This window comes from Lepisma saccharinum, chromosome 9, assembly GCF_977018435.1.
Source record: "Lepisma saccharinum chromosome 9, izLepSacc3.1, whole genome shotgun sequence".
Lineage (NCBI taxonomy): Eukaryota > Metazoa > Arthropoda > Insecta > Zygentoma > Lepismatidae > Lepisma > Lepisma saccharinum.
The window spans coordinates 39,587,217-39,601,150 of record NC_139237.1 but is presented as its reverse complement, the minus strand read 5'-3'; the positions used below and the strand labels follow the sequence as shown (position 1 = coordinate 39,601,150).

At 37.4% G+C, this 13,934-nt stretch overlaps 1 protein-coding gene across 1 annotated transcript in view; it reads left to right on the top strand.

Moving 5' to 3' along the window:
- LOC145992635 (gamma-aminobutyric acid receptor subunit gamma-2-like) overlaps window positions 1–12,290 on the top strand; it is a 78,535-nt gene extending 66,245 nt beyond the window's left edge. Inside the window, exon 9 of the mRNA XM_083129005.1 lies at window positions 11,635–12,290. Within this exon, the coding sequence (XP_082985131.1) occupies window positions 11,635–11,856 (222 nt within the window). The 3' untranslated portion in view covers window positions 11,857–12,290. The remainder of the gene's footprint in view (window positions 1–11,634) is intronic.
- Window positions 12,291–13,934: the final 1,644 nt, after the last annotated feature.

The window sequence follows — 13,934 nt, the reverse complement described above, 5'->3', positions numbered from 1 at the left end:
GTAGGTCAAAGGACCGGTCTAGCCTTACAGAAAAATATCGTAAGGGGAGACAGCCTTATAGTAAAATGTCGTAAGGCCAAAAGTAGGTCAAAAGACCGCTCCAGAACGTTGGGTTTCACCTACTAATGTACATAGCAAATTTATTTTTGACATGCTGAAAATAACATCTCATTTCTGTTTAATAATCTTATGTATCGGAATCGGTTAAATATCGGCGTCCGTATCGGTTCCAAAAATTATCTGTGAGTACATCGACATCGGTAAATTTTCAGCTTCGTCACATCCCTAGTTTATAATATTTATGGACCACAACTGAATATTGTGAATATCCAAACTGTCTGGAAAAATATTTGTAATTTTGGTAGTATTGTGATCCCTGAAGTGGTAGTATTTAATAGCTAATTCGTACTTTCTGCTAACGGTGGCAAGAGATGCCCGTTTACACCAACGTCAATTTACTCGCGAGTAAGAGTAAACTCAGAGTTAACCGATTCAGCTGTTTATCTGTTGCACTAACGGAAACACCGGGTAGCTGGGAGTAAAAGGAGGGTCAACTTTACCCTCCGAGATCGTCGAGTAAAAGCGGCGTAAACCCACGGGCAGCGGAGTAATGGCTGCCGTCCGCAACCTGTAATGTATCACTTCAGAATTTCAAAACTAAATAAATGTAAAATGGGGAGTAATAGACTCAAACTGCGTATATAAAAAGCAAGGAATATATAGTATGTTATTAAATATATACTTTGGCAGATGTTTACTGTGCACATTCTGCAGTACAGAGTTCGTAAAATTGCACGTGTAATATAAACGTAAGCATAATCCAGAAACACGTAGCGATGTAAACATTAGCTATGAAACGATCGTGAATGCTACGTGGAGATACATGTATATGTATCAGTGTTCGGAAACTTACTTTTAAAAAGGTAACCTGTTAGAGTTACTTGCTTAAAAAAAGTAACAGTTACAGTTACTCATTTTAAAAAGTAACTCAGTTACAGTTACATGTACTTCAAAAGTAACTGTAAGTTACTTTTAGAGTTACTTTCTGCTGAAAATTTTCTTGCAACCAAATTACAGAAATCGATCATTAATTGTTATAATTTTTTTTTGAGAAGACTAACATGTCTTTTACTTATGTTACTGGTACGTACATAATATAAGTGTTCGTATATTTATATTTCTTACAATATAAAGTGCTCTCCTGTGCTTTGCGCGACGCCATGAAGGGGTATTGAGGGGTGTGTGGAGTTAGAGCCCTACACTTTTTTGACCATGGCTGAAGGTGGGGGTGATTTTTCTGTATTCTCATTGGAACAAACACAAACATCCATGTCCGAAACGAACTAGAACCCGGGACCCCTGACATATAGTGCGTTGTGCTAACCACTTCGCCACGGAGGTTAACCTGAGTTACTGCGACTTGAACATTTGTATTTACTATCATTGTTGTTCTTAAGGAATGTTCATTGGAGGGGGGGGGGTCTAGAAACTGTATAGAAAGAGAGAAAGAGATATCACTCACGTAGAATATATTCTAAGAAGGGAGGTCTGTTTCGCATACAGGGTGTGTCATAGAGAAATAAATTTGTTGTACAATTGCAAGTGCTTATGAACCAGAAAATGATAAAAAAAATTATAATGTAGTAGCCTATAATTGTGCGTTATCAATGAAGGTGAAAATGACATTTTAAACTTACCCCTTCAGTTCTTCTCTGAGACGATTACATAAACAAGCGAGAATGATGGTTAGGGTCTTCCTGATTCTTTCGTTTGCCACTTGAGTGTTGTAATTCACTGTTGTATCAATAATAATGGTGAGATCTGTTATTTCAAGAAAATGGGTTCTCATTTAATTCTTAAACGAATAGCGCTTACCAAAATATATCACTTTTTTAAAAATGTCCAGAAATGCTGAATAATCATAAATAAGCGAATTCTAACCGGAAATATTTTTCCTTCCATTTTTAAATTATCAGGAACTGAGATAAAGGAAATCACGTGGAAACAATTACATTGTTTTCCATTCATATACGTATTTGCTAGCTTTCGTCTTCTTCAGTTTCCTTCACACTACCAGTATCGTTGAATTTTTTCGTAAAAACACTGAAATATTGCAGTACGAGTATTTCCTTTTTCAGCTTAATCCGATATTATAGCAAAGAAAGAAACTATCGGATGCTGCTTACAGAAGGGGGAAGTTATAAGGTCACAGAGGAACAAACTACAGAAACCAGGCACACTTCACAGCACACAACTGACAATTGCAAACTGTCAGCAATAGGAAGGAATTCTCCTCCTAGGAGCTTATCTTCTCGCTTCTGGGAAATCCACCCCTCTTCCGAGGTGTGTATATCGCTTTGGAATTCAGGTCTACCAAACGAAAGATGAAACATACGATAAACCTTGAAATTCCTGCACCTGGCTGGAGCATACCGACTGGCCACCGCCAGGAGACAAATTTAATATAACAACTTTCTCTTTTCCTCTTCATCTATTGTTTGCAAGAATTAATGTATCAAAGGATGGGCTTTTATATCACAGCTGAAACTAAATTCCGGCTCGCTTTGAGTCCTAAATCGTCAATAATTTATGACACTTACATAGCAATTTAAGTGTCGCAAAGTAACTGTAAAAATAACTGTAGAAGTAACTGTTAAAACGTTACTTCTATCGTAAAGAAGTAACTCAGTTACAGTTACTCACTTTTAAAAGTAACTAGTTACAGTTACATTTTCTCAAAAAGTAACTGTTACTTGTAACTGAGTTACTTGTAACAAGTTACTTCCAAACACTGATATGTATATATAGGTATATCGAAAGCTAATACAAATATAACTGTGACACTACTTACAGCGATTGCAAGCTGCATCAATATATCAAAATTTATTCACGTAAATATGTTTTCCCCATCTTTATTCCGTGCTTGAAATTTTCTCGTGCCCGTTGCTTATCACTGTTTTGTACCGTTACTTCCTCTCTTTCCTTGTTCTACACCACGTGTAGAACCGCGCCAACCACGGCCTCTCGAAAGAGGTAACCAATCACACACTTCCATCTGTATGACGTTTAGGCACTTGCTTTGAGGCTAGCTACACTCCATGGGTTAATCCAGAGTTTCGTGACTCGCGAGATTCATGAAACCTTTCATGTTGGTGCAACAGAAAATGATCGTTACTCGAGGATTACCCTGACTTTTTACTCGCGAGTTAGTGCAATGTTGGTGCAAACGGGCATTAGTGACCAGATGATGTCTGACTCTGTGTCAACGTTCCCAGCCGACATCCCGTTACGAAGTGCGCAAGTCCTTGGTACTGGTGCAGAGATGGTGGCGGACCTCGTGCTTCAGTTGATGCCAAAACCATCAGAAAGTGCCACTCCAAGCTGATTACAGGACTTCTAAGGAACATATTCTGCACCACATGCAAATTTTCCTGTAATCTGGATGTTGAGAGACGGCCGCTTTTGCGAGTATCCACCACAGATCGCATAGTCATCACCTTTTAATTGCACAAAATCTTCCAAATTGACACTCTGCCTTGGGTCAATCTTTCTTTCTCTTTTGTCAGACTTTGCAAGTAACATTGTCATCTATGTTTTCTAACGTGAACTAAATTATACTATCATCACTTTTTTCGTAGCAACGTACTACTAGTAATCCACAAGGTAAGATGGCCGCCTTACCGGGGAAACGTGTACTTCGATCAGAACAATTGCTATACCTGGAAGATATAAGTGATTGTGAAGATCCATCGTTCAAACTCTCAAGCAATAGGAGTTCTGCAGATAATGAAGAAAGTGTACGTGTTAGTTTCTTCCTACTATTTATTGCATTCGTTGTGTTGCATACCATTCTATTGCTCCGGGAAAATGTTTTCTGTTGAATGCTATTATCTTGTTCTTGATTTATCTGTGTTTCTTTGCTATTATTGCAGATAGTTCTCATGGATCAGACGCAGACGATACAGTTACTGGTGCATCAGATCTCCAGAAAACTCCTCAAGGAACGTAACCTAGAAAACGACAAAGGAAGTGTAAAGCCAACCATTGGATGAGGTAGAAACGGAAGGATTTGCGAAAGAGTGGATGGGAATACATATCAACTGCAAAGGAGAATATGAAACCAGTCTTCCTGGTGAAGACTGTATCTGCCCTAATTAATGTTTAAAAGAATTGACTACTAATCAAGAGAAAAGCTATTTGAGGAGTTTTGGAAGTTTTGTAATTTTGAACTCCAATGTGCATACCTCTGCTCCAGTATGATGAATCTCATCCCTGTTAAGAGACACTACGAAATCGGAGGAAATCTAGAAGACGGAACACTATAATCTATAATATGAAAAGATCAGAAGAAGGATCTGGAAGTAAGAGAAGTTTCAGCAGCATCGTGGATGGGTTGAAAATCTCCAGAAACGATTGAAAGTGAATGAAGAAACCACAGCCCTGCTGAAGACAACATGCTACAAAAGGGAACAACATTTCAGATGGAGATATTGCATTTGTGAAGAAGCACATTAGAATCATACCCTGCAAACCAGTCCCATTATTCAGTTGCAGTGGTGACACAAATAAAACATTTAAGACCTGAACTAAATGTGATTAAATTGGATGAACTGTATATTTTAGAAAGGACTTGACATTCAGTGTCATCTGACAAATATGGTGGTGGATTAGCTGTTTTAAGTCCACTTTATGCACAGTAAGGCTAATCGAGACTACCACAGCGCCATCGGGGAGGCCCTAGATGACAAATATCGACGAGTGCTTTTCAGCTGGTATATCAATGGATTTTGAGAACCAGGCAGCCATTGATACATTCTGTGACGAAATGCTGACCAAATATAACCTGAAGATAATCCAAAAATGAAAGGAGTTAGAAGAACCCTCACATTAAAAGTACATTAAAAGCTGATAGCGTTGCAAACTTAATGAAGATGAACAAAGAAAAAACAAGAAACAAGTGTTAATACAGAGGATGTTTAAGTTTTAGACGTTGATTTACAACAAGTCTATCTAACCCCAAACTTGCCTACCACCGTTGCTTACTACAGAAAAAGGTATAGACATATAATCTCTATATAATTGTGCATCTGGACAAGGATTCATGTAGTCGGAGGGGCTAATTTTGAATATGATTTAATATCTACATTAAGACAGCAAACAGGGTTGCATAGTAAATCATGTCTTGCTTACTTCATGGTGTTAAGTCATGCTAAAAAATGGAAGGAGAACCTGGTTTTGTATGTTCATAACAAGGGCTAGGAAGTTGATGAAAAATAATCTTTTTTTTCTGCTCCTTCAAGACAATGCCAAACCTGATAGTAGTTTCTTTTCCTTTAATTAGAACCAGAAATCTTCGTTTTTATTTTAAATTGTCCGGCCTTTTTTTGGCTCTTAGTTCATTTTTCAGTATTTTTCGTGTTTTTGTTGCATTAAAAAAAAAAAGCAATTTTAAAGTTTCTTCTTGCTCCTTCCCTATTGTTTCATGCATTTGTTAGCACATGTTAAATATTTAAATGTCTTAACAAGTGCGCCATTAATAAAAAATATGATCAATACAAAATTACAATCTGAACGCAGCTATATTTTCAGATCCTGACCGACTACTGTAATCGTTCAAGCCCCACCCTGAAAGGAGGTGAATTACTTGTGCAGAAAAACTTACGGTGCATTTTATGTAAACTTGAAGTAAGAATTTAAAAACATATAGCACGTAGTTGCTATTTATTTTTTGCTTCGGAAGTTTAAACCAGCAAACAACGGGTTTTATCGAATTATTCCACCACTCTCTTTTAATTTATGAAAAATTAAGAGTGAAAATTATTTTTTAGGTCATTAAAAAATAATTATATTTAATAATCTTGAGGTTATTCTGAAGGTAATTTCTTGAGATTTTTTAGATCATCAACTTCCGAGCTCAATGATAACTGTGCAAGATAGAACAAAAATTACACTATGTTGTATATTCTGAGTGTAATTGCTTCGTGTTACTTTTATGGCACTGTCATCCATCTTAAGCCTCCAGCTGCATATGAGCTCTCCTCTTAATTCACGAAACGAAAAATTGTTGCTGATGGTCAGTAGCTCAAATTTCATGACCCTTACCTTCTCAAGCCGATTTCGCTTGTAAAAGCCTTCCTTCCCAGAGTGTTTTCGGCGCGAAATTTGAAATTCTGCACTGCTGGTAATAAAATGTGTTATCTTCGAAACTACGTAACCTAGAGTTACGAATCATACCTCGTTTTGTTCAGAATAAATCAGGTTATAAGTAAAAATAATAAAAATTGCAATTGCGCATTATTGTTTAAAGAAGAGAAAGAAGAAAAGGAACAAATGTAAATTTAAAAAAAAAAATGAAATTTGGGGGAGCGGGCGAGGACAAAGCCTGGACTGGGTGGTTAAAAATGATCCAGGTGGATTGCACCATATGTGTAGCAGTATGATGGATAAAAATATCCGCTTGTCTTCCATAGAGTTGGAGAATTTTGTTTTCTAATATTATACAACACGCCTCGTACATACGGAAAAAAGTAATTGTGCACTGCTGGTAATAAAAAAAAAATCTTGGAAACTACGTATCCTAGAGTTACGAATCATATAAAATTACTTCTGACACTCAAAGAACATGTAGAGTCATGTAGCAATCGCATTATTAGACCTGCGGGTAGTCAGAAAACTGACATCTTGCATGACTTTACGTCATGGGACATAGGCTGTCCCATGCGGGAAGGAAGGCAAATACCTGTATGGGATATACGTTGTCTCAAACGGGAAGGAAAGGGTTGAAGCCTGCTCGATTCAGATTACAAAAGGAGATATTTGGACTGCAAAATGTACTAACACCTATACAGCTCGTACAGTAAGATGGAACCATTACTTTGTCAAGCATGGCCTTCGACCGAAGATTGAACTCCGTGTTTCAATTTCAGCAAAGAAATATGAGGATTTACAATTTCTGCTGCCGTAGGTACCTCCGGTGTACAATGATTTCTACAAAAACCTTATAATGCACAAACTAAAGATGAAGATTACTTGTAAATATATTAACCACTCTAAAAGTTACAAAGCAAATCAGTTTTGTAGCTCACTTGTTGTTTTCCTCAATTAAAAAAATGTAATTCATAATTTGTATCAATCCAAAGTGACTAAGATTATTTCAAGATACCTATAATTGTAACATAAAGCATTTGTAGCATATTAATCGCTTTTCGAAATAAAACAGTAATAGTTCATTTATGTAATTTAATTTCAGCTTACCATGTTTCTTTTACAAAAGTTGTAACAAAACAATGGCAAATAACACTTGGATGCAAGATAATGGTATGCCACATCAATCTGTCATAATTAGACCTTGGATTTTTAGGTTCTAAAATAGTGTGTCTTTAAGTTCCTAAAATAGGCTCTAAAAATCCTAAAATAGGTTCGAAAAATCTTTAAAAAGTTCTAAAAATCTTAAAAATAGTTCTGAAAATCTTAAAATAGGTTCTAAAAATCCTAAAATAGGTTCTAAAAGTCTTTAAAAAGTTATAAAAATCTTAAAAATAGTTCTGAAAATCTTAAAATAGGCTCTAAAAATCCTAAAATAGGTTCTAAAAGTCTTTAAAAAGTTATAAAAATCTTAGAAATAGTTCTGAAAATCTTAAAATAGGTTCTAAAAATCCTAAAATAGGTTCTAAAAATTCTGAAATAAGTTCTAAAAATATTAAATTAAGCTTGAAAAATCCTGAAGTAGGTTCCAAGAAACTTAAATGGTACAAAATTCCTGATAAGTACTGATTCGACACAATCGTTATAAAAATTCAAGAACCGTAAGAAACTTTAGTAAGTATGTGGAACAACCAAATATTGTTTTTCCAACCAAATTTTCATTTGTATGCACCATTTTTAAAATGATCCACAAATTACTGCGATACTATACTTGTTCTATTAGCAAAAGTTACTTGTTGACATGAAAAATGAATTAGTATGCAAAATTTGCTGCACAATATCAGGGTGGCTACTCATTTGGAATTCTTTCAATTCCAAGAATTATGCGAGAATTACTGGCTCTGGAAATCATGTGTGAATTTTGGTAAAACATGAAAAAAAGGTACAAACAGATGTTTTATTTTATCTTTTAATTATCTTTCAACGGAAACATAGTCAGTGGTGCAAATTTGAATGTTGAAACGTTACTTCGCAAGGCGTGAATGGCACAAAACGACCGAACTGACGCGAAAGTGAGCAAGACCACGTGGATCAGAAGTTTGCACTTTGGACTGTGCAGGCAGTAGAGGCGATTGGCTGCCAAAACTGGGATGGGGTTGGGAGGGGGCGCAAGGACAGTTTTCTTTCTCTTAGTACACAAGCCTTAGCATTAAGAGTTCATAATGTGGGGGCAAAAAGTAGGAGGCAACTGACCCCTCTAATCTCTAATCGCCACCACTGTGTGCAGGTAAGAGCAGTGGCGATTCCTCCAGGTAGGAAGTGAGGAACTTTCTACAGTTTCATTTATACTTATTTCCAGTTTTCTACTTTTTAAGAGTTTAATGAGCGTTATAAAATTTTGAGCGCAATCAAGGTTCGCTACTCGACTGTCAAGAGTCAATGTGCTAGCTATCACCCGCTCGTTCTAGACCTGTTGCCCAAAGACGACCGTCTTTGCCTGCCGCTGAGTAACCTTTCTCGTCATCCTACAAGCAGATGGTTGAGGGACAGTGCAAGGGAGGGCGGGGATACGCAGGGGGTTGTCCAGTTATATGGTCCGCGAGGAAGGTCCCGTGGGTTCCTCAACAGTGATGCCAACTCTAGCATAATGGTTCTAAACCTAGCAAAATTTGAACTTCGTTGGCACCTATAGTGTAGGAGGCCTTAGAAAGAGCGTTTCGCGGGCTAACAGCAGACGTCACTCGCACACTATTGCCGATACTCTCGTGTCGTCTGCTCCTCAGCTGAACAAACAGGCCGAGGTAGCAAGAGGCAGAGGTCACTCAGCCTTCCAGAAGGGTGCAGCGAGCAAGCTGTGGCAACCGGGCTCGCTCATTCGCGGACCTGATTGGTTCTCGCAGACACACCCCCATATTGTCGTCTGCTGCAAGCGCGCGAAACGATCTTTCTAAGGCCTCCTGCACTATAGCACTCTGTGTTTGGCATAATGGTAAATCCAGCTTCATCTAAAAAACGGGTGTCCCTGGGAAAAATAGAAATTAAATTCTAATGAATATATTTTGAGGAGATTATTTATTTTTAAGAAACAGGTTTGTTGTTTCAAACAAAAGGAAGTATGCCGACCAAGGGAAAAGCTTTTACAGGCCCTGATCCATCCTCTTGTTTTCATATATTCTTTATCCTTCCCGATTTAACAAGGGAGGAATATTTCATAAAAGGAAATCGGTATAAAGAGTTGGAGGTCACAAATAAAACAAACGGACGCCGTTACCAGTCATGGAATTTTCTTCAACTTTTTTCAAGCACTATGCTAAAACCATTTTATTGAATGGTCGAAATTCCTAATGTTGCTTAACTACAATAAATAATCAATAACACAGTTCAGAACTCCAAAATAGCAAAATAAAATTCCCTACAGTCATCAGAAAATGATGATAATAAATTATTAATAATTGTATAATAATAATAAACCCTGGCACAATTTTATCACATTTAGCGTAATTTATGAGTTGAAACAGCACCTTTTCTTATCAGGAGGTTGGTATTGGCAAAGCTGTTCTTAATCCACACATGACAGGCAGGGAGGGCCTGCCAATGCTAATTCAAGGTGCAGGCGATAAATGTCACTGTGTAATTGAACGCATTTTCGAAAACTTTCCTCGGTCTGTGTACCATAACTTCCTACACCCCAAAAATTCCACGAGTCGCCACTGGGTAAGAGTGGTGTGTCAGACATTTTGTTTTGTTTAGAGCTTTAAAAAACATCATAGACTTGGGGGGGGGGGGGGGGCAGAGAGATAGACAGAAAACTTGTTTCAAGCATTCAAGTCATTGAATTGTTTCGTCACCAAACCGAGTAAATACCTCTGTGAGATATAAAAATCCTGTAAAACCTAAAACATATAAACGTAAAAAGAGGTTTGCTTTATTTACATAAACCTAAAAAACGTTCTAACAAGCAAAATAGGTTATTTTAGGCACTATAAAACTTCGTCAGTTGTTGCATTTTTTAATGAATTAATGTCTTTTTTAGTCCACTTTATGCACAGATAGGCTAATTGGGACTGCACCTACAGTTTAAAGTGGTATCCGAACCACTGTGTCATGTGCCTCCACCGGGTATCGAACCCGGAACCCCTTGATTACAAGGCGATAACGTTGCCACTACGCCACCGGGAAGACCCTGCATTTTGTAATGATACGCTGACATAACTTGTTATTTCTTATTTACCTGCAAAGGAAAAAAAATAGGTTAAAACCTTAAAATCAGAGGTCTCATAACATGTATCTCAAATTATGTCAAAATCATTTTTTCAAGTCCGAAAATCGGATTATATATTATATTGTTATTAAATGTATAAGATTTTAAGGTGTACATTTGGCCGCAGAAATCCTCCAAATTTCTAAAGCTCATATCGTCGTTACTAACAAAGATAAAGGTCAACGCTCTCTTTCGGATTATACAAGAATTTTCATTCCATGCATCATTTTCCTGCCACGATACCACGGAAACCATCCTAACAATAATAAAAAAATTGAATTTAATTGTGCGCGATTGTAGTCGTTGCCATGGAGATTTATAATATATATTTTCATTGTCCAAATATTGGAAAACGAACTTAAGGTGTACATTTTGCTGCAGAAATCCCCCAAATTTCAGACGCCCATATCTTTGTTACTAATGAAGATAAAGAAATGATTTTACACTCAATGGAATCATGTAGACGCTCTCTATCGGTTTATATCAAGTGATTTTTTTAAAAAGTAAATAAAGTACAGATACTGGTACTTGAAAATTTACTATAAGTTACATTTACAGTTTCTTTCTGTTGGAAATTTTCTTGCAAATAAATTAAAATAATTGTAATACAATATTACGTTCTGCTATGTAATATATTCATACATACATACATATATATATATATATATATAAATAAATATATATATATATATATATGTATGTATGAATATACTATTATATAGCAGAACGTAATATTGTGTTACAATTATTTTTGTTTGCAAGAAAATATATATACATAAATTCATACAATAATTACAGCAAACACGTGATGGGACAAGACATCAGCTTTGCTTCAATAATCATTCATTTAACTTTACTGTCTCTATATGTGCACATACCTTCAACACTTTATCTTATTAAAAAACGACTTCTTGCTGGCTCAACTATACCACGTTTAAATTAAAGCAGCAATCCACCCACAAGCGCTGAAGGCTCGTATTTATAAGAGACGAATTACAATTAAGCGCGCATGTTCTAAATTGAGCACACAGTGAATCTAGCTTCCGTGACTTATGCGATTACACGAAAATTCTCTCACTTTAGTATCCAGAAAAGATACATAGTTGCATAGTTGGAAAGAGTTGCCTTTATTTCTAAACGTGGCTATTTACAGCTGAAATTCTTGAAAGAAAGTAACTGTTGTATGTATATGTGTGTGAGTGTGTGTGATATATATTGTATCCTTTCAGAACGGAAAACACGAACAGGGAAGAAATACCAGGGCCAACAGACAGTTTATGGAAGATAAGAAGACCATGAGGTTTCGCTGGTTGAGGAATCCTGAAAAGGGAGAGCTGGACAGTGTCGCCATCATACTCTTTCCTTTCCTGTTCCTCGTCTTTAACATCGCCTACTGGACGTCTTATGGGACGGCTTCCTCTACCACGATGCACACGTCCAGTGGAGATTGAACCTAAGGCGAGGTTCCACAAATCCATCGTGAGCAGTTGGTTTGGAGTGCTTTTCAGAGATCGAACAAAGAAATAATGTTATTTCTACATGGATAGTGCTATTTCTTAACGGTCGTTACCATTTCGCAGATTGTATCTGCTAACACTGCACATAATATCGTGAAGTACACAGAGGCTGTGTCCGAATTAGCAAGGGCAGGGTTACCATTTTCGAAGTCGCCCGAATCGAAAGACTCACGAGAAGTGCAGTTTTTCTTTTCCTGCAAAGTGCCAGTTCGAACATCTTCCCCCTTTTGAGACTCAGGCGCACTTTACGGTATCAGAACGCAAATTCCAGCCAACTAATGCATTCCACACATCTATTACAAACAATGGACACCTGGCATGTGATTTTTTGTGTGATAATTTTTCAAAATACAATGTGACCTTTTTAAATGTACAAGCAATACAATAAAGGTTGTCTCTACAAAGTTGAAAGTTGCAATATGACTGCCGACCGTTACGCCATAGTGAGTTGAAGAGTGCACTTGTGCCTTCTTCCAGGGACGTAGCTAGGTTGATCAGTGTGTGTGTGTGTGTGGGGGGGGGGGGGGGGCAAATGTCAAAAATTTCTCTATCAAACCATTAAGAAAATTGCCAACAAACAACATTATGTGTATATACGCGTATGAGAGACAGAGAGAGAGAGAGAGAGAGAGAGAGAGAGAGAGAGAGAGAGAGAATGAGAGACAGACATGTTAAATTTCAAACAACTTTCACATAGGACACGCACGCCACTCACCAGCGTACGCAGTTTGTTTTTCGGGGGGGGCTAGAATTGTAAAACTGGATAATTAGTTGCACTCTAGGGGGTTAAAATTGTACTCAGAAAAAATTGCAATCGTGGCTAATTTTAATGGGAGTTTACTTTATTGAGTTGGCGTTTTAAGTCCACTTTAAGTAAGATGAATCGGGACTGGGCCTACAGTTTAAATTAGGATCCGAACCACTATGTGCCTCCGTTAGATATCGAACCCAAGAACCCTGGATTACAAGCCGCGATGCTACCACTGCGCCATCGGGCAGGCCAGTAATGGGGGTTTGCTTGCTTGATTGATATGATTTATTTTACTTCGCTTTTCTGCCAATTTTGGATTTTGGCTAATTGCGAAGATGAAGATGAGTGATGATATGATGAAATTGATGAATGGACACTCACAAACACACATGCTCAGACCAGGATTCGAAGCTGAGACCCCTGGCGTCGTGGCGCGATGTGCTAACCACTCCGTCACGGCGGGTGGATAATGGGAGTTTGCATTTGCCACTTTTGTTTCTTTCTTAGACTACCAGTTCACATTCGCCGAACAGTCCGACACCGAACAGGGGCATATTTATTGTATTTGTGATACAAATTTTCTAACGATTTCCGGTCATAAACTATTCCTGGAGAAAGTACATTCATGATTCTTTTGTTGAGGTTGACAGAGACAAATTTGAGGGTTTACCTCCGCGCGTACTTGCATTTAGGATGTAGCCGACGTGAGGAAGGATGAAAAGAAACGGACAGACCGTCGGCATCAGGAAGGTCCACTGGGCTCTTTTCCACTCTCTTGTGTTTACAACCGCGGGAGGGTTTCTCTGACGTCAAGACGAAACGAGCTATCTCATACTTCAGTACTACAAAGCACGTAGTGCTGTTGTTTCTTAGAGTAATGAACAGGGGTGCATATTTATAGACGCTAAAAACTTTTAAAACGGCAGGCAAATAGGCACTCAACATGATGAAAATACACGTAAACACTTGATGGTACAAGTATTGACTTCATTGTTTTGGTATTTTATTGAATTTTTCTTATTTTTGAGTCACTTTCTTTACATTCGGTTAATCGCGACGAATATGATGAATGGTAGCTAGATGAAATTGATTATAGGGATAATTTTTTATTCAATGAAATAATAATAATACGAAAAAGAAGAAATGTAAATTTATGCATATTGCAGGGAAGAACTTGTAAATTGTGGATACATTTACTGCTTTGCTTCATTGTTATCCTCCCCTTTTATTCCTACGATAATATCTTGTTCTCCAAAACTCT